Source organism: Mobula birostris, chromosome 1, assembly GCF_030028105.1.
Source record: "Mobula birostris isolate sMobBir1 chromosome 1, sMobBir1.hap1, whole genome shotgun sequence".
Taxonomy (NCBI): Eukaryota; Metazoa; Chordata; class Chondrichthyes; order Myliobatiformes; family Myliobatidae; genus Mobula; species Mobula birostris.
In genome coordinates, this window is record NC_092370.1 from 160,102,948 (window position 1) to 160,124,724 (window position 21,777).

Consider the following 21,777-nt stretch of genomic DNA (forward strand, 5'->3'; position numbering starts at 1 on the left):
ATGTCCATACATGGCCTCCTCTACTGCCATGATGAGGCTAAACTCAGGTTGGAGGAGCAACACCTCATATACTGTCTAGGTAGTCTCCAGCCCCTTGGTATGAACATAGAATTCTCCAACTTACGGTGATTCCCTCCTCCTCCCTTCCCCTATCTCCATTTCACTCTGCCCCCCTCCCCCAGCTGCCTATCACCTCCCTCATAGTTCCACCTCCTTCTACTACCCATTGTGCTTTCCCCTATTCCTTATTCACCTTTCCTGCCTATCACCTCCCTGCTTCCCCTCCCCCACCCCTTTGTCTTTCCCTTTACTGGTTTTTCACCTGGAACCTACCAGCCTTCTCCTTCCCACCCTCCCCCCACATTCTTTATAGGGCCTCTGCCCCTTCCCCCTACAGTCCTGACGAAGGCCTCCGGCCTGAAATGTTGACCGATCTTTTCCACGGATGCTGCCCGACCTGCTGAGTTCCTCCAGCGTGTTGTGAGTGTTGCTTTGACTCGGTGTCAGTGAGCACACATGACCTCTGTACCACCCTGTGCAGGAGGTGGACTCTCTTCACCAGCATAGTGAGATGCTGCACTCAGAACCACAAAACAATAGCCCATCCCTTACTTGCCCTCCATACTCTTATTCATGGTTTTAGCTTAAATAGAGGACAATGAATGACCTTATTGTTATCCTAGGCTTGTGAAGCTTGAGGCAAGTGTGAGGATAAATTGTCTATGCTGAGGGCATGGGATGGGGATAGAAAGAGAAAGGGTGTGTTTATGTCTGTCTCAAAATCCATTATTTTCCTTCAACACAACATCAAAGTTGCTGGTGAACGCAGCAGGCCAGGCAGCATCTCTAGGAAGAGGTGCAGTCGACGTTTCAGGCCGAGACCCTTCGTCAGGACTAACTGAAGGAAGCCCTGACGAAGGGTCTCCGCTTGAAACGTCGACTGCACCTCTTCCTACAGATGCTGCCTGGCCTGCTGCGTTCACCAGCAACTTTGATGTGTGTTGCTTGAATTTCCAGCATCTGCAGAATTCCTGTTGTTTTCCTTCAACATGGGCTTTTCAGCCCAGTGGGTCTATGGTGGCTTTGCAGAGAACTTCCATCAGTCCCATTTCTCCACCTATTCTCCCTCTACTTGTGTCAAAATGAAGGAACAGTAATTTTAAGCAACATACAGCCCATATTCACGCATCTGGGGAAGTCATACCATTTCTTTAAATGCTTTTCAGAATCAGAATCAGGTTTATTATCACCGGCATGTGATGCGAAATTTCTTAACTTAGCAGCAGCAGCAGTTCAATGCAATACATCATCTAGCAGAGAGAGAGAAAAAAAAAGAAATAAAATAAAAAATAATAAATATACAGATAAAATATGCAAAAACAGAAATACCATATATTAAAAAAAAGTGAGTAGTGTCCAAAGCTTCAAAGTCCATTCAGGAATGGGATGGCAGAGGGGAAGAAGCTGTTCTTGAATCACTGAGTGTGTGCCTTCAGGCTTCTGTATCTCCGACCTGCTTACCTCAGCACTTACATACTATCACTTCCATACTCATCTAGACATTGACTGTAACTTCATTTCAGCGCTTCCCATCAGAAAGCACCAGACGCTTTCAGTGTTTATTCTAACCTCCAGTCTGGCTGTTTTACACAGGCTGTTTAAGAGAGCCAGGTTCTCAGTTTCACTTCACGAGTAAAGCTGAGTTCACTGCTGTCTGGAAATTCTGGAGTACTTTGGCTTCAGAGAACAGGATCAGAATAAAAAGGGGTTTTGCTTTCTTGTTTGCACACAGAATTAGGTAGTCACTGCCAATGTTGTATCTTCAAGCCCAGTAGGGAAGCTAGTTTGGTGGGCACTACATCATCAACAGCAAGATATACTCAGTTTCTGTTGAAGGTCTCAGTACAAGTTGACTGCTGTGACTTCTTTAATTACAACATGTGGCACTGCCATACTTGTTAAACATAATTAGCCTTTAATCATCACTCAAGGGCCCACTCAAGCTAATATTCCATTACATGTAGACTCAGCCTTAAATTCATTTTCCATATTTCTTTACAATATAAATCATTCAGCCCACAGTCTATGCTGTCTTTCAGGGTGATTCCATTTGTCATATTCCATGTGACCTACTGTCTCTCAAATTCCCATCAGCTCTGATCCTCCTGCCACCACCAGGAATAAGGAGCAATTTACAGAGACCAATTAACCCACCTTTGCAATGTGTGAGGGAACACAAGGACTCGAGAGAAACCAATGCAGCTGAGGAAGACAACATCAGAGGTGAGAACTGAACCAGGATGGTTAGTGATACAGGGCTGCATATCTACTGCACCACTGCCACCCCAAAAAAATGTTTTAAAATGAAGCTCCTCCATTACCAAACAAATAATTAAAACAATAGTGTGATACACACCAAACAATAAGATATCAGTAGATGGAATATTAGGTACAGGTTTCCATAAAGAAATTCTTTAGCAGCTTTACTTCGGAGCACATAATGTTTGCTGACCTCTGCTTCAATATGGAAGGGGTTGCTACAGTATCAAATGCACAGCTTTTCAGATGAACTATTAAAACCCTATTTAATCACTTAAGTTGATCATGTGCTAGTATTTCAACAAGGACCAGAAGAAGCTTCTCTCTGGTACGGTCAATGTTTTGACTCTCAACCAACACAACACATCACCTTGCGGGAGATCACTGTGTAAAACTCAACAGTGGATACATTCCAAAAGCACTTCTTTGGCTGCAAAGTGTTCTGGCACATCCTTAGATCACGAATGAAAACTTTTCTTTATTACTACAACTTGGGGGGAAAAAAATCCTTTGTGCTGTAACTCTCTCACCAATTCTATATCCAATGTTTTGCTGTATTTTCAAAGTAAGGAAGAAAACGTTCTTCACGATATATCCCATCAACACTGCAGTCATCAGTAGCGCCAATGGACAGTGGCTTGGTGCTTTGTAGCTGCTAGGCCCACCTCTTGCAAGCTGTGGCAAGTTTTCAAAGCTTTCTGCTAATTGGTTGCAAGTGTCCTTTGGTGCAAATATTTTAAAAGGGTATTTTTTAAAATATCTTCCCTGATCTGGATCTCTACCTGAAAGAGAAAAATTCCACATTATTCTCTGGCAGAGATGTTTCTCAAGCACACACTTGTATTTATCTGTATCCTCCATTACCAGTTTTTCCTCCTTTAATGGTCCTCTGGCTGGGATAGAGTTCAGTGGGCAAAACTAGACCCTAAGGATGGCCAACTGACTGACTTTATTGGGCATTACGCTCAATTGAAATACTAGTATCTATTGACAGGAAATTAGAAATGTGTGCAATAAAGGAACAGCAGTTATAATGGGTGACTTCAATCTACATGTAGATTGGGTGAACCAAATTGGTAAAGGTGCTGAGGAAGAGGATTTCTTGGAATGTATGCGGAATGGTTTTTTGAACCAACATGTCGAGGAACCAACTAGAGAGCAGGCTATTCTGGACTGGGTTTTGAGCAATGAGGAAGGGTTAATTAGCAATCTTGTCGTGAGAGGCCCCTTGGGTAAGAGTGACCATAATATGGTGGAATTCTTCATTAAGATGGAGAGTGACATAGTTAATTCAGAAACAAAGGTTCTGAACTTAAAGAGGGGTAACTTTGAAGGTATGAGACGTGAATTAGCTAAGATAGACTGGCAAATGACACTTAAAGGATTGACGGTGGATATGCAATGGTAAGCATTTAAAGGTTGCATGGATGAACTACAACAATTGTTCATCCCAGTTTGGCAAAAGAATAAATCAAGGAAGGTAGTGCACCCTTGGCTGACAAGAGAAATTAGGGATAGTATCAATTCCAAGGAAGAAGCATACAAATTAGCCAGAGAAAGTGGCTCACCTGAGGACTGGGAGAAATTCAGAGTTCAGCAGAGGAGGACAAAGGGCTTAATTAGGAAGAGGAAAAAAGATTATGAGAGAAAACTGGCAGGGAACATAAAAATGGACTGTAAAAGCTTTTATAGATATGTAAAAAGGAAAAGACTGGTAAAAACAAATGTAGGACCCTGCAGACAGAAACGGGTGAATTGATTATGGGGAGCAAGGACATGGCAGACCAATTGAATAATTACTTTGGTTCTGTCTTCACTAAGGAGGACATAAATAATCTTCCAGAAATAGTAGAGGGTCCAGTGAGATGGAGGAACTGAGCGAAATACATGTTAGTAGGGAAGTGGTGTTAGGTAAATTGAAGGGATTGAAGGCAGATAAATCCCCAGGGCCAGATGGTTTGCATCCTAGAGTGCTTAAGGAAGTAGCCCAAGAAATAGTGGATGCATTAGTGATAATTTTTCAAAACTCGTTAGATTCTGGACTAGTTCCTGAGGATTGGAGGGTGGCTAATGTAACTCCACTTTTTAAAAAAGGAGGGAGAGAGAAACCGGGGAATTATAGACTGGTTAGCCTAACGTCGGTGGTGGGGAAGCTGCTGGAGTCAGTTATCAAGGATGTGATAACAGCACATTTGGAAAGCGGTGAAATGATCGGACAAAGTCAGCATGGATTTGTGAAAGGAAAATCATGTCTGACGAATCTCATAGAATTTTTTGAGGATGTAACTAGTAGAGTGGATAGGGGAGAACCAGTGGATGTGGTATATTTGGATTTTCAAAAGGCTTTTGACAAGGTCCCACACAGGAGATTAGTGTGCAAACTTAAAGCACACGGTATTGGGGGTAAGGTATTGGTGTGGGTGGAGAATTGGTTAGCAGACAGGAAGCAAAGAGTGGGAATAAACGGGACCTTTTCAGAATGGCAGGCGGTGACTAGTCGGGTACCGCAAGGCTCAGTGCTGGGACCCCAGTTGTTTACAATATATATTAATGACTTGGATGAGGGAATTAAATGCAGCATCTCCAAGTTTGCAGATGACACGAAGCTGGGTGGCAGTGTTAGCTGTGAGGAGGATGCTAAGAGGATGCAGAGTGACTTGGATAGGTTGGGTGAGTGGGCAAATTCATGGCAGATGCAATTTAATGTGGATAAATGTGAAGTTATCCACTTTGGTGGCAAAAATAGGAAAACAGATTATTATCTGAATGGTGGCCGATTAGGAAAAGGGGAGGTGCAACGAGACCTGGGTGTCATTATGCACCAGTCATTGAAAGTGGGCATGCAGGTACAGCAGGCGGTGAAAAAGGCGAATGGTATGCTGGCATTTATAGCGAGAGGATTCGAGTACAGGAGCAGGGAGGTACTACTGCAGTTGTACAAGGCCTTGGTGAGACCACACCTGGAGTATTGTGTGCAGTTTTGGTCCCCTAATCTGAGGAAAGACATCCTTGCCATAGAGGGAGTACAAAGAAGGTTCACCAGATTGATTCCTGGGATGGCAGGACTTCCATATGAAGAAAGACTGGATGAACTGGGCTTGTACTCGTTGGAATTTAGAAGATTGAGGGGGGGATCTGATTGAAACGTATAAGATCCTAAAGGGATTGGACAGGCTAGATGCAGGAAGATTATTCCTGATGTTGGGGAAGTCCAGAACGAGGGGCCACAGTTTGAGGATAGAGGGGAAGCCTTTTAGGACCGAGATTAGGAAAAACTTCTTCACACAGAGAGTGGTGAATCTGTGGAATTCTCTGCCACAGGAAACAGTTGAGGCCAGTTCATTGGCTATATTTAAGAGGGAGTTAGATATGGCCCTTGTGGCTACGGGGGTCAGGGGGTATGGAGGGAAGGCTGGGGCGGGGTTCTGAGTTGGATGATCAGCCATGATCATAATGAATGGCGGTGCAGGCTCGAAGGGCCGAATGGCCTACTCCTGCACCTATTTTCTATGTTCTATGTTTCTATTGAGCCCAGTTCCACAGAATGCTCTTCTACACGATAACACTCTGGATTCTGGCAAATGGACGAATTTAGCAGCTTCAATAACATAATTAGGTTTTGCGATTAAAGATCTTACTTAACTTGTACTTTCACAGTGCCAGTCAGTGCTGAACAGCTGCTTGGTGTTGGCAGTTGTAAAATTAGGTGAACCACTGGAACTGGTTACTTAACATTAACTATCAATACCAATCAACTTAGGTTTTTAGAATTCTTGCTTATATATATAAATATAAAGAATAAGCTGTGTAAGCACTAACAGAATACAAAGTTCAAAGAAAAACAATTAAGTGAAGCACGGCAAAAAGGGCAGCAATTCTTGTACTTTATTGCTGTTTAGTGAGTTAACCCGGTAGAGACATTGCAAGCCACTTCAGACCCATGCAGTGCACATGTGATTGGTATAGAATGGATGCTTCCTAGATGATTCAATGCAAATCACTGACATGGTTAAATCACCAATTAGAAGCTCAGCAGCAGAAAGTAGCAATAGCTTTAGTGAAAGAGAGAACGGGTTAGTGAACATGCAGGTGGAAGACCAGTTCATGTCCTTTCCAAGGAGCAGCACGCGTAATATGGGGGTGATACAGGGGGAGGGTTGGGAATAGGGTGGAGGACGTGGCAGACAAGAGTAAAGGTGAAAGAGTATAGTGTTATAAAGTGCAGCTCTGAGGCCAGCAAGGGAAATTAGAGAGGTCTACACTTCAGAAGTAGCAGAGAAGTCATGAAAACATGACAAGAACTAATGGCTGTACAGGACATTGTTAGGGACAGTCAATAGGTGGAGGATCTGGTGAGAAATGGTCTTTTAAAACTTGCACAGGAAGGGATGAGAGAGCAGACAACGTGTATTTGGGTGAAACAATGCTTGGGAAGAAAAGCAGGTTGGAAGAGAGTCCACTAACTGACCTGTGCTAGAGGGGATTCAACCATGTCTACTGGGTTCAGGTCATTATTTCCTTGGGCTCAAATCAGGTCCTATTTCTTTTTCTCCCATCTCTTGGAGGTCAAGGTAAGAGAGGGATTGGACCAAGGGAGATGACAATAGTACTGAAAGGGACATGCTTATAAGGACAAGCCACAGTCAGCCAAGAAGACATTCCCTTTCTGTCAAATTCATTATCTCCTCTAGCATTCTCTTCTTCTAAGATGAAGCTCTAAGAATTCAGCCAGTACCATGTTTTAGTGAACTCAGAGTGTGCTACTTGAACTGGTCACATATTGTTACTTCATGCAGATTAGTGAAGGCTACACAGGGAAGTGTAAGGAACTTGATCAAGATACACCAGTTAGTCTACGTTATTGTTTGCACACAACTCTGCACAAAACACCAACCAAAACAGTATTAAAAAGAACATTACCTTGAAACAGATTGCCCTTCAACTGTGATAAGTTCACTGATCAACCTGTGCCTTCTGTAAGATTTCTTGACAGCTTCTGTACACTTGGGACAGACAATCTAGGCGTGGTTTTGCACTCTTGAAACAAGAAAGATGAATCCATTAAGGAACCATGGATTTTTTTTGGTTGGCCATTCAACTGTTCACACCTGCTCTGTCACTCAACAAAATCCTGGCACATCCTTTGTCTCAATACCATATCCCTACTTTCTCCCCATACACATTGAAGCTTCTTGAATCGAGAAAACCATCTCTTTCTTAAACATATTCAGAGACTTGGCCTCCATGATTTATGTAGTAATAATAATTTCTATAGGAATAATAAAAAATCACCAACAAGGTGGAACAGACAAGAGATCCAGGGAAATAGCAAGTCAGACATACAATGGCACAGAGAAAGATGTTGTACATGCCTTTTTCCTTTCATTAATGAATAGACTGTTGCATCTGGAAGGCCTACTGTTGAATACTTGGGCAGTACAACAGACACAGCTGAGTTGAATGTGGCGTTTGTGCACCAGGATGGAGAAATCATCAGGGTAGAAGTCTGTGACCAACTTACTCCCAAGTCTATTCCCAGTACAGTAGCTGTGCAAGTGGCACTTACGACTTCCACACAGAGGAGGGCAATATTACACACAACCATTTGACTTTCCTGCAATTTACCTGGAACACTGGCACCACTTCAGACACTCCTCTAGGGCTCTCTGGGTCAATCAGTAGTATACACAAGTAGTAGATGACCTTCTGCTGCAAAAAGAAAAATAATTTACACAATAGGTCCCTTGTTAACTCCCCCCTCCCATGTTTCTCAAAATGCTGGACTACCTGATTGATTTCAATTCATCCTTGAGATATGGACAACATTGGAATGGTTAGCAATTTTTGCCCATATCCCTGAGCATGGTGAAACACTACATTAATGAGTCTACCTTGTTAAGATACTCCCATGGTGTTAATGAAACTACACACATCCAAGCAAGGGACGAGTACTGCTTATTTGTGAGACAGAGGAGATCTGGAAAATGAAGAGGAGACCACTCACTACAGAATAGTCTGCCTCTGATATGCTCTAAAACCCAATGTATTCATGTAGCTGAACCAGTTGGGTTTCTGATTACTGATCCCAAACTCACACTTCCCAGCTTCCCAGTCAGGTTTACAGTGGGAGGTTCAGCACTGCTGATGATAGTGAAGGTGCATGGATTCAGTCTTGTTGGAAATGCCCATAGCTCTGGAGTAGCTTAAATCTGGATGTGGTCCATTGGTGCACTTGGTCATAAACTGCTTCAATTTCTGACAGATTGTTACTTGAACTGAGCAAACTCTGAAAATGCCATCAAACATTTCTGACCTTATAGTCAAGAAATCAGTGGTGAGGCAGCTAAAGATGACTATGCAGGCCACCACTGAGAAATTTCCTCGGTGGTCTCTCCAGGAATACTACCTTTTATTTCCACTATTTATTTTGTAATTTATCGTAGTTTTTACATCTGCTGCCACAAAACAACAAACTTCACATCAAATAAGTTAGTAATGATAAACCTGATTCTGCTCGGCTTCCAATATCCACAACCATTTTCCTTTCTGCTAGTATGAAAACCACCACTGAGGAGCTATCGCCTGATTATCATTAACCTGTTTCAGCAGTATTCCTTGCTAAATATTACAACCACCCCTGGGTAGTTATCCAGATTATAATTAACTTGCTTAACTGGGACCCTTTGATGCCTCACTCAGTCAAAAATGTCCTTGATGTGAAAAAGATCTGAGCCTTACAAGAGGAATTCCAACATTTACACCAAAACTGCATCCATTATTTAATTGTGATCCTCCCACTTCATTACCTTTGACTGGAATGAGCTTCTAAATGCCAGTTTCAGGCTCAGAAAGCTAACATTCTACTTACTGTCCAGAAAACAGCACAACGAGGAAAATTATTCACAACCAGTTGTTGCAAAAGGTTATGAACTGAAACATAATCCAAGCTTTCTTCCACAAATGCTGCTGCAAACTGTCAACAGCTTGTCTGTTGACAACAAGCTAAAAGCCCGAGAGGGGTTTATTCGTCATACACGCCAGAAAAGCACTAGATCCTTTTTCAGCTTGTTTTTAATTCAGATTTTCAGCAGCAATTGTATTTTGAAATGGGAAAGTACAGGTGAAAGCCATTCAGTTGATTAAAACTGTGCTAGCCCCTTGAAAGAGTGGTCCAATTAGTTCTATTCTGCTCCCTATCTCTTGACTAATTTCTCAGATATACATGCAATCCTTTTTAGCTTCTTACTCTCCAGAATAATTATTATTTTCCAACCTTATGCATTTTTTCTTGTTCTCTTGTACCACTTTTTAACTAATCTATCAAGTTCTAAGACTTGGATCTGCAAAACTTTTCCTTTTATGTCTGTGAGTTTTTGAACAAAAAAGCTAAGTGACACCTCCTACATTTCACTCTGTTTCCTTTCGAACATTCCCTGCCACCTCTCAACAGATTTCACTACCTTTTTTTATCACTGCTTATTTAATTTACATATTCTCTCCCACTTAATTGGGACAGGAGCCTGTTGCTAAACAGTTTTTAACTAATGTCAGTTGCATGCACTTGTGTGGGCATTAGATACTACACTGTGCTTAAAGCAATCAGTTTTTAAAATAGTGTTAGTTGTGTGTGTTTGTGTTCACAAAGCAGTGGTTGTTGTCACTGATAGTTGCAGATAAATAAGCCATTCTGAACTGTTTTTCTCAACACGGTTTCAAGCATTAGGCTTGGAGATGCCAGAAACGGCCGAGAGAGAAAATGAAACAATTTCACTACTTCAACAAGTTAGGAAATACGAAGAATTTGAAGACATTGACAATCATCTTGAAAGTTACAATTAAGTTTAAGATTTGGAGGATGCAATCATTCAAAACATTGTACAAAGGCAGTCTAGTATCTGTACTAGATATCTGTGCTGAATTTGGTCATTTACAGTCAAACAAACAGAGCAGCACAACCAAAATTACACTGAATGAGTTCCTCCATCGATAGCTATTCGGTACTAATACAATTCTATAGTACTGTAGTAGTATTGGTAGTGTTCTAACTTGTTTTGAATTGTTCATTTATAGGCATCCGTTAGTTTCGTGAGACCATGGATTTGCGCCTTGGAAGGTTTCAAGGGTGCAGGAGGCTGCCCATGCTGCAAGTCTCCCCTCTCCACGCCACCGATGTTGTCCAAGGGAAGGGCACTAGGGCCAATACAGCTTGGCACTGGTGTTGTCACAGAGCAATGTGTGGTTAAGTGCCTTGCTCAAGGACACAACACGCTGCCTCAGCTGAGGCTCGAACTAGCGACCTTCAGATCACTAGACCGACACCTTAACCACTTGGTCACGTGCCAACATAATTGTTGAATTGTTCATATATTTCATTTAAATACATAATTAGTTATTCTGTTAAATAGTGATTTGTATTTTTATACCTCTTTACCTATTTCCATGAATCTATGGCTAATTAGGGCAGCCACCAAAATGTACCAGTCCAAATGTGTTCCAATTAATTGTAATCTCTCTCTCTCTACCTATCTATATAATTGTAATTTATAGTTTTTTATTATTATGTATTGCACTGTACTGCTACAGCAGAACAACATATCTCACCACATATACCAGTGATATTAAATCTGATTCCGATTCTCCCAGTACCATCTGTCACCTTCTACATTATATTTCCACATTTCAGAACCCTTACTAATGTTGATTTAGTCATACAGTAATACAGAGTGTTGTTGATTTTGTTATATTTCCACACTTCAGAACCCTTACTACTGTTGATTTAGTCATAGAGTAATACAGCAGGAAACGGGCCCTTCAGCCCAATTTGTCCATTCCAACCAATGTACCCACTGGAGATAGTCCCATTTGCCTGTGTTTTGTCCACATCTCTCTGAACCATTCCAATCTATATAGGTACTTATACAAAACACTTTTAAATGTTGTTATTGTACCCGCTTCAACTACATGCTTTGGTAGCTTATTCCATACGCACATCACCTCGGAATAAAGAAGTTGCCCTTCAGTTTCTATTTAAACCTTTCCCCTCTTAAACCTATGCCCCCTAATTCTTAATTCCCTTTCCCTGAGAAAAACAGTGTGCATCCACCATAACTTCAGAGGCTTTTTCCCAGGGCTGAAATGGCTAACACGAAAGGGCGCAGTTTTAAGGTGCCTGGAAGTAAGTATAGAGGAGATACAGTATCAGGGGTAAGTTTTTTTTACGCAGAGTGGTGGGTGCGTGGAATGGGATGCCGGCGACGGTGGTGGAGGTGGATACGATAGGCTCTTTTAAGAGACTCTTGGACAGGTACATGGAGCTCAGAAAAATAGAGGACTATGGGTAACCTTAGGTAATTTCTAAGGTAGGGACATGTTCGGCACAGCTTTTTGAGCCGAATGGCCTGTATTGTGCTGTAGGTTTTCTATGTAACTATACCCCTCATGTATAAAATCATTTACAAAGTCAACTCTCAGTTTCTAACATTTCAAAGAATAAAGTCCGAGCCTGCCCAATCTCTCTCTAGAACTCAAGTCCTTTAATGATCTTTAAAGTTTTAAATGAACATTTTAACATCACCTTAATTTCTAACTTTCAAAAGTCTTATTTTAGTAACTCTACATAAAGTAAAAGATTTGGCCTAGTCAGTCACAGGTAAAACCCTTCCCACCATTGAGTACATCTACATGGAGTGTTGTTGCAGGAAAGCAGCATCCATCGTCAGAGACCCCCACCACATGCTCTCTTCTTGCTGCAGCCATCAGGAAGATGGTGCTGGAGCATTAGGACACACACCACCAGGCTCAGGAGCAGTTATTACTCCTCATCCAGCAGGCTCTTGAACCAAAGGGGATAACTTCACTTGTCCTATCATTGAAATGTTCCCACAACTAATGGGCTCACTTTTAAAGACTCTTCATCTCATGTTCTCAATATTTATTTGTCATTTATTATTATTTCTTTCTTTTCGTATTTGCACATGGGTTGAACGCCCAAGTTGGTGCGGTCTTTCATTGATTCTATTATGGTTATTATACTATTATGAATTTATTGAGTATATACCCAAAAGAAAATGGATCTGTGTTGTAAACAGAGACATATATGCACTTTGATAATAAATTTACTTTCAACTTTGAACAACTGCACTCCACTCTATTACATTGTTAAAACGAAACTCAGTCAACAATATGACATAGTTTACTATCCCTTACAAATTCAGAACATTTCTCCCTTATCAATCCACACTGATCCCACTTAAATTTCTCCTGAATTATTGCATCTAAAATGTCATAGGATTGCCTTTAGTCCGAAGGAGAACTTCCGTTCTGCCAGATATTTTGTTCTCATTTTTGAACATTTGCAATCTGTAAAGATGGAATTAGGAAAACATTAAAGATCCAGTTAAAACTCCACACCCATAGTAACATCCCTGATGAAGGATTTGCTCAAGCATCAAATTCTAAAGTCTGACTTTCAGTTGCTGTATTCATAGCTCCTTTGCTGCTGAAAATTAATGGTAATCAGTCTCTGCTTCACTTACCATATAAAAGCCTTCATTGATCACAATATCCTTCACTTTCTTCATCTCAATGAAATTCACGTGCTCTCTGCCCGAGGCATACAAGGTGTTCATTTGGACTCCAATCGATCCAATAATCAGCATGGATTCCTGATCGACTTTACAAAAATGAAGGTGCAGAATCATTCCAAGGAGAGTGATGATAATGGTAGCTGAGAGCACTGAAGTGTTCTGCAAAAATCAATTCCACATATGAAGTATCAAGTTTGTCTCTATGACATGCTGACAGACGCATTGTAAACTCTACTCCAACCAGCACTGTGCGTCCACATTCCTATGCCTGAGCAGTACCATTTTCTACCCCACACATCATAAGCAAGGGTTTATACCTTATTATTCTGTCATTTCCATGCAACAATTTAACATGTTTCTCTTGCTCAAATTTTGGGCCATCCTGAATGATGTTCTTGTTAAAATTATAAAAAACAAAAAAAAAATTACAATGCATCAATAAGTGTAAAGTGCGAAACCAGTTTTGAGAACAAAGCAGACACGGCCTTCTGACTAACTTTGTTGAGACCACAGTTAAGAGTGTTGTGTGCAGTTTTGGTCTCGTTGCTAAGACAGAATAAGCAGGCTATGGGAGGGGCGGGGGGGGGGTAAGAGGATTACAGTAAAGGTTCATCAGACTGATTTAACACAGAATGTGTGAGTATGTGGAGACACTTGCCGGCTGTCCCAAGCACATCCTTAGGTTTTGTTGGTTGTTACCGCAAACAACACATTTCACTTGATGTTCTAATGTACATGTATGTGTGATAAATAAATGAATCTGAATCCTGAGACATGTGGGTGCATGCTTGGAGGAACTACACGGGCTGTGGGTTACCTGCAATTGATTCATTCCATTGGGTTGTAATTTATCAAGGTGGAATACTAATTTTTGTTGTTCCAGTTTGCACTTGCCTTCTTCGTAGCAATGGAGAAAGCTGAGGGGTAGGCAGCTTGGTGAGGGAATGTGAAGGAGAGTTAAAATGACTTGCAACTGGATTTCTTCACTCAGAGGATACTGAATGTGTGGAATTCACTACCATTGTAGATGGAAGATCATATTAAATGGAAGAGCAGGCTTGAGGGACTGAATGACCTCCTCCAACTCCTATATTGCATGTTTCTGTTTTAGTCAGTAAAGGAATACCAATAAAAGCTAATTAGAGATTAAAAAGATGTGCTCAGTCTGGTTTGTGTTTTGACATGAGAATGTATTTTATACCAGGAAGTGTTCCCACGTTATCAGTTTAATTCTGTCTCCTGGACCATTAGCTTTCCATTTGTCTAAATCATCTTGTGTCCCATGGTTAGTTAGTGCTCACCAGCTAGCCTTTCAATGATAGTCCCAGGTCTGCCTTACACAGTGATCTCAGTCACATGTAACCCTTCACTGGTTGCTCTAAACCAGGACATTACTCAGCAACTACAATTTCACAAAAACTAAGAGCTTGGCTCAATCTTCACAGTCGGTGCTGTCCGTGCACGCTGCGACTATGTAGGCTTTCAGCAGTGCTTCCATATTGCAATGACAAGTTGGTAGATTAATTGGCTACTGTAATACAGTATAGGGAAGTTGCAAACAAATCCAAGGGGTATTGATAGGCATGTGTAAAGAGAATGGGGTTTCATGGAAGAAGTAGAAATGGGATGGATGTTGTTCTGCTAGGATAAACCAAGTGTGCTGTGCTTTTCCTTCATTTCCTTATTCTATCAGATAAGGGGTGTATGGGGTGTCAGGGAGGGGTAGCACCTCTGGTGGGGGAACATGTCGCGTCCTTTTCAGGGCGGTTAGTCCACCTTTGGTCCCCACCTGGCACTCAGCTCTCACTTGTGGCTCCCCGTAGCTGTTTGCATGCGACAGCGGCCACACCCCGGGCAACGGCTTCGACAAGCCGGCCAAACCAGGTGAGGGTAGCCGACGGGTTTCAAACCCTCAGTGTGATAGAGAGTTGTCTATCCCAGCATGTGAAGACAGACTCTGGCGGATTGAGCGGACGAGACCTATGGAAGGTCCAATGGTCAAGAAGGCGGTCTCTGCAAGCGTCGTGGAACGTGTCGAGCACGACAAGACACAGAAAACGTCCTGGTCATCCACTGCGCCTAGTCCCATTTCCAGCCGTCTCGACTCTTGTCTTGCCACTGGATCCAGATGGGAATTGGGAAGAGAGAGTGAGGCTGACGCTGCGCAACTCTCCCTCACTTAAATCCAAATCACGTGCTAGTCTTGACATCATCATAATGGTGTCGAGGTCCTCATCGACGTCAACGATGGACGAACGACAACAACAACTATCAGATAAGCACAATTCTCCAGGCAGTGCCCTCTTTCCCAACTTTCCACTCTCAGCAATTACTGCCCACTGCGAATCATCCTATCACTTCTCTAGTACAGTGGATTCTGGTTAACTGGGCTATTGGTTAATCAAGGCAGCCACTTATTTGGGACAACTCTTAAACAGCCTATTTGGGACATGATGCCTCTTAATTGGGACAACTGCCCAGCAGTTTCTAGCATCAGTTGTGTGCACGTGTGTCCATGAGACACCACGCTATACTTAGAGCAAACAGTTTTTAAATAGCATCAGTTGTGTGTGTTTGTATTCAAAAAACAGTGATTCTTGTCACTGATAATTGGCGAGAAATAAGCACTAAGACAATTCGGAACCTTTTTCCTCACTGAAGTTTCAAGCATTCAGGCTTGAAGATACCAAAAATGGCCGGGAATGAAAATGAAAGAATTTCACTAATTCAACTAGTTAGGAACTACAAAGAATTTCAAGGTGCAGACAATCATCTTGAATATTCAGTGGAAATCAATATGTGGTGGATGTAACCACTGAAAGTATTGTACGAAGGCAGTCTATTGGGTGTTTACATTGATTTTGTTCATTTTCAGTCAATCAAAAGAACATAGCAGAGTGCACTAGATGAAATCCTCCATCAAATTAATACACAGTTTTATAGCACTGTAGTGGTATTGGTGAGTGTTCTAATTTGTTCTGTGTTTCATTTAAATAGCTAACTTGTTACTCGGGTAAACGGTAGTTTGTCTTTTTTTATACCTTTTTACCAATTTCCATGAAACTTTGGCTAATTGGGGCAGCTGCTTATTTGGGCCAAAATATACTAGTCCCAATGAACTAGAATCAAGTGTACTGGTATATTATTGCCACATGTATCAAGGTACAGTGAAAAAGATCTTCTCACAATATCAGTACTTCTGGATAACAAAAGGGAAAGCATTAACAAAATGCAGAATATAATGTTAAAGTTACAGAAAAAGTGGGGTGTGGACAGACAATGAGGGGCCAATGTCATTATCAAGTCGGCTGTGTGAAGAGTTCATAACTGCGAAGTCAATAGAACATCTGGTTTAGAGGAACTAATGAAGATTACAAACTGTACCCAGTGAGTAAGATAGCTGCATAATACAATCACACCAGTACCCAAGACCACCACTGAGCTGCCTCAGTGCCTCTCATCCAATTGTACTAACATCGACTGTGATGAAGTGCTTTGAGAGGTTGATCATGGCCAGAATCAACTTCTGCCTAAGCAAGGACCTGGACCCACTGCAATTTGCCTATCACAATAAAGGTTACAGCAGATGCAATCTCACTGGCTCTCCACGCAGTCTTGGCTCACCTACACAATAGCAATACCTATGTCAGGCTTCTGTTTATTGATTACAGCTCAGTGTTCAACACCCACAGTATTAATCGACAAGCAGCAAAACCTGGGCCTCTGTACCTCCCTCTGCAACTGGATCCTTGACTTCCTCATCGGAAGATCATGGGCAACACAGATCAGAAATAACACCTTCTCTTTGCTGACAATCAACACTGGCATAACTCAAGGCAGCGTACTTAGCCCAATGCTCTCCTCTCTCTACAAACACAACTACCCTGTGCATAGGGGCAGCTCAAACTATCTATGAATTTACTATTGTTGGCGGGATTTCAGATGGTGACAAGGAGGTGTACAGGAGTGAGATACAACAGCTGGTTGAGTGGTGTCGCAACGACAGCCTTGCATTCAACATCAGTAAGACCAAGGAACTGATTGTGGGCTTCAGGAAAGGGAAGTTGAGGAATCAGAAGTGGAAAGGATGAGCAGTTTCAAGTTCTTGAGCGTCAACATCCCTGAAGATCTATCTTGGGCCCAAAATATTGATACAATTACAAAGAAGGCACAACAGTGGCTATATTTCATTAGTTTGAGGGACACTTGGTAATCACCAAAGAAGCTAGCAAATTTCCACAAATGTATCAAGGACAGCAATCTAACGAGTTGCATCACCTTCTGGTATGGAAGGGCCTCTGGCACAAAATCAGAAAAAGCTGCAGACAGTTGCAAACTCAGCCAGCTCCATCGTGGGCACTAGCCTCCCCAGCATCAAGGGCATCTCCAAAAGGTGACGCCTCACAAATTGGCATCCATCATTAAGGGCCCCCATCACCCAGGGCTTGCCCTCTTCTCATTGCTACATCAAGGAGGAGGTACAGGAGCCTGAAGACACACGCTCAACATTTTTAGGAAAAGCTTCTTCCCCTCCGCCATCAGATTTCTGAACAGACAATGAAACAACCCATGAACACTCCCTCACTATTTTTATGTCACTTATTTATCTTTTTTTTTAACTTTTTTTGTTATAATTTATATTTTTTTTACATATTGTACTTCTTCCCCACCACTATCAGACTTCTGAATAAACACATGCACACTACCTTACTATTTTTTCTTCTTTTTGCTCCATCTAAATATATTTCATACTGTAATTTATAGTTGTTTAATATATTGCAATGCACTGCTGCCGCAAAGCAACATAATTCACGATATAAGCCGGTGATATTAAACCTGATTCTGATCATTATCGTACAAGAGATCAATTTCTTAGAGAGTGACAATGTGCTTTCATCAATCTGGTAATGTCCACTGGCAAGGTGAAGGGATTCACTTTCAACTACCCGGAAATCACAACTGCGCGCAGTTGTCTGTATCTTGAATCTGCGAAAGCCGTTTTATAGTCAGTGGGCGGGGCAAGGCGCTGACTGACACGGCCCCGGACCAAACATTAGAGGACTAGCACACCATCATCCGATTCGGCTCTGTTCAACCAATCGCCGCGCCCCTCTCTCCGCTCACCTGCGTGCGGTAGAAGATGGAGTAGGCGATGAGCCAGATGAAGGCGGTGTACCCGAGAACAGACCGCAGCGATAACTTCGGAGAGATGACGGTGAATTCGCGGCAGAGCGGAGAGTGATCCTCTTGACTGAAGACGATGTCGCGGCCGTTAATGTTCCTGAATGGCGCCGCCATTCCTCTCACCCACCAGCGTTGCCGCGTGACGTCAAGTTGTCGCGTGGCTCGGTGGAAGGTCACGTGGTCGCAACCTGCACCTGTCGTGGCATCTTTGCAAACTTTATCACCTGCAAGGTTATTCATTTTTATACAAGATGTTGAGTTCCGCCAGCATTTTGTGTGTGCTGCAAGGGTCATTTTACCGCATTGTTGATACTTATTCACTTTTCTGAGCATCCCCCATGAGGTGGACTCTTACTGCCTCTGTGAAAGTGTTGGTGAAGATGCTCCTAGTGTAATTCCAGGATTTTGACACACCGACGGTGAGGGATTGGCGGTAGATAATTAAAGATGGTGTCTTGCCTGGAGGGGAGTCTGCAGCAAGTCACATTCACCCCACTTGGTGTGAGAGGTCGGGGGTTTTTAGGAAAAGGCTATTGGTGCAGCTGAGGCAATAAATTACGTAACGTTTTGTTGATGGTGCATATTCCAGCCACGGTGTGTTGGTATTGAATGGTTTGTATGTCTAGGGTATATGAACAGGCTTCTGTTTTCCCGAATGAAGGTGAGCCTGAGTTTTGTTGGCGGGGCACTCAACAGCTGAATGGGGAATTCTAATATTCATGTTCCTGACTTCTGCATTGTAATGGCTGCATAGGTTTGAAATGACAGGAGGTTACTTACTGTGGAATATCCAGCCTCTAACCTGTTCTTGTAACCATGGTGTTTAGAGTTATAGAACATGGGGACAGGCTCTTCAACCATCCGAAGCCATGGCAATCATTAAGCACTTAAGGCAGAAGTGGCTAGTATCAGTGGCATAATTTTAAGGAAAGTATGGGGGTATGTCAGAGGTAAGTTTTTTTTATGGAACGGCTTGCTAGAGTGTCTTGGTAGAGGCAGATACGTTGGGACATTCAAGAAACTCTTAGGCACATGGATGATAGAAAAATGCAGGGCGATGTAGGAGGAAAGGGTTAGACTGATCTTAGAATAGGTTAAAGGATTGGCACAACATTGTGGGGCAAAAGGCCTGTACTGTGCTCTAATGTTCTATTTATAAGACCATTAGATGTAGGAGCAGAATTAGGCTATTTGGCTCATTAAGTCTGATCCATTTTCCCTCTCAGCCCCAATCTCCTGCCGTCTCCCCGTATCCTTTCTCGCCCTGAGTAATTTACAATTTATCAACCTCTGCCTTAAATATACCCAATGACTCAGCCTCCACAGCTGCCTGTGGCAATGAATTCCATAGATTCACCACTCTCTGGCTAAAGAAATTAAAGTGCCGGGCTGTTTTCAGGCAGTGTAAAAATTACTTGCTCAATTTCTTGGTCCACTCAGCTGTAAAACAAAAATAACTCGAAAGCTGGTATGTAGCTAATGATATTTTGAGGATTAATTGCCAAATCTACTTCGGCTATGACTACTCAAAGTTCAACATAAGTTTATTATCAAAGTACGTGTTTGTCACCATATCGAACCCTGAGATTCATTTTCTCATGGGCATACTCAGTAAATCCACAATAGAATAATAACCAGAACAGAATCAATGATAGACCACACCAATTTGGATGTTCAACTTGTGTGCAAATGACAACAAACTGTGCAAACACAAAAAGAAAGTAAAAATAAATAAGTAACCAATAAATATTGAGAACATGAGATGGAGTCCTTGAAAATGAATCTGTAGGCTATGGAAACAGTTCAGTGATGGGGAAAGTGAAGTTATTCCCTTTGGTTCAAGAACCTGATGGCTGAGGGGTAATAACTATTTCTGAACCTGCTGGTATGAGTCCTGGGGCTCCTGGTACCTTCTTCCTAGTGGAAGTAGCAAGAAGAGAGCATATCCTGGTTGGTGGGATCCCTGTTGATGGATGGCAAAGCTTCATTCAGATGTGCTCAATGGAGGAGAGGGCTTTACTCATGATGGACTGGGCTGTATCTGTTACTTTCTATTCAATGGCATTGGTGTTTCCATAGCAAGCTGTGGTCCAGCCAGTCAATATACTCTCCACTACATATCTATAGAAGTTTGTCAAAGTTTTGGATGTTGTGCCAAATCTACACAAACTCCTGAGGAAGTAGAGGTGCTGCCATACTTTCTGTGTAATCGCACTTATGTGCTGGGTCCAGGACAAGTTCTCTGAAATAGTAACACTGAGGAATTTAAAGTTGCTGACCCTCTCCACCTCTGATCCTCCAATGAGGACTGGCTCCTGGACCTCTGGTTTCCTCCTGCTGACGTGGGTCGAAGGACCTGTATTCCTGCTGGGTTTCTCTGCATTGCTACTCCTTCACAATGCTGCAGCATTTGCACCAATAATATAATTGAATATCAACGGTAGGGGGTTAGGCTCTCTCCTGGAGAGACAGAGTCTGGCATGAACATTACTTTCCACTTGCCTTACCGTGCCTGAATGCTGTCAAAGTGGTGGGGTGCTTGGATCCCAACTTGAATTCAACAATGTGGAACAGGAGCAGAGGTTGATACTATAAGATGGCTGACACACAGACCCAGGTGCATTTGTGGGAAAGATGCAACAGGGCTTCATGCCATTTTAGACATGTGAATGGAAAACTACATGACAGATGCAGTACAAAATGGATCAATGTGTTGTTACCTTCAACAAAAATATTGTTTAAGTGGTGATAAATTGGGAATTGTTGATATACAAAGGGACATCCATGTCTGAAGTTTTATCACAGGAACAAGGAGTTTTAGTTACAGTTATACGCTGGAGTATTACATGCAGTTTTGGTCGCTTACCTAAAGAAGAGAAATTGCTCCACTCAGAGGGGGATGAGCCTGTGGAACTCTATACCACAGAGGGCTGTGGAGGTGAAGTCACTGAATATATTGAGGAGGAGACAGATAGACATCTGCACACAAGTATGGAGAGAGAGTGGGACTATGATATAGAGCTCAAGATCAGCTGTGATCATATTAAATGGTGGAGCAGGCCTGAGGGGCTGAATAGCCAATTCCTGCTTGTTTTTCTACATTTCTGTTTCTGGGTCTGGCAGCATGCAGGCGCAGTCTGCTTCATTCTCAGAGTGAAGCTGATCATTGCGCAATCATCAAACCCACTCAGGCTTTACAATGGAAGGAACGTCATATGTAATGGAAACAGGCCCTTCAGTTCAATTGGTCTGCACCGACAAAAATGCCCATCTAAGCTGATCCCATTTCTGATCAAACAACAGCAAATCTTTGGAACGAGGACTCTGCCCTGAGGAACTCGGGCTGCAATATGTTTCCTCTTAAAAACCATCTTCAGTGGTGCAACCACTTCAATGCTTTCCCCTTAACCTCAGTACTACTAAGGCTTCTTGTTGCCATGCTAAGTTGGATGTCAAGGGCATTCTCTCTCAATTCACCTCTGTACTGTAGCTCTTTAGTCTGTGTGTGGTCCTTTGACTGAAAGATCAGATCTGTTACCAACCCCAGTAATACTGCTCAGTGTATTTGAAGGCTTCTGACATTTTCAGTTTTTGTATTGGTGAAGCAGGTTATTGGAGAAGAAGTGTTGTTTGATAACTGTCAATAACATTTCCATCACTTTGCTAATTCAGAATAGACTGATTAGGC

The 21,777-nt window shown here is 42.3% G+C and overlaps 1 protein-coding gene across 3 annotated transcripts; it reads right to left on the reverse strand.

Moving 5' to 3' along the window:
* Window positions 1-1,208: 1,208 nt before the first annotated feature.
* pigh (phosphatidylinositol glycan anchor biosynthesis, class H) lies at window positions 1,209-18,233 on the reverse strand. 3 transcript variants are annotated; one of them, XR_011888664.1, is made up of 6 exons: window positions 18,030-18,233; window positions 12,855-13,064; window positions 7,945-8,028; window positions 7,240-7,356; window positions 2,850-3,101; window positions 1,217-1,310 (listed from the first exon to the last, which is right to left on the reverse strand). XR_011888664.1 is itself a non-coding variant. In XM_072276530.1 (5 exons), exons 1-4 carry the CDS (start codon window positions 18,201-18,203, stop codon window positions 7,273-7,275), a joined length of 549 nt encoding a protein of 182 aa, XP_072132631.1. In that variant the 5' UTR covers window positions 18,204-18,233; the 3' UTR covers window positions 1,209-3,101; window positions 7,240-7,272. The 3 variants fall into 3 exon arrangements, 2 of the variants coding, with proteins under 2 accessions (XP_072132631.1, XP_072132545.1); XM_072276530.1 differs by having other exon boundaries at window positions 1,209-3,101; window positions 7,945-8,025; XM_072276444.1 differs by having other exon boundaries at window positions 1,209-3,101.
* Between the last annotated feature and the right edge of the window lie 3,544 nt (window positions 18,234-21,777).

What these genes read in the sequence shown, in the direction of transcription:
- pigh (XM_072276444.1), bottom strand. Translation starts at nt 18,203, where the DNA reads ATGGCGGCGCCATTCAGGAACATTAACGGCCGCGACATCGTCTTCAGT. An exon ending in CCATCTTCTACCGCACGCAG is followed by an intron (nt 13,065 to 18,029) that starts GTGAGCGGAGAG and finishes TGATTTTTGCAG; the next exon opens with AACACTTCAGTGCTCTCAGC. An exon ending in AAGTGGTGCCAGTGTTCCAG is followed by an intron (nt 7,357 to 7,944) that starts GTAAATTGCAGG and finishes TCTTGTTTCAAG; the next exon opens with AGTGCAAAACCACGCCTAGA.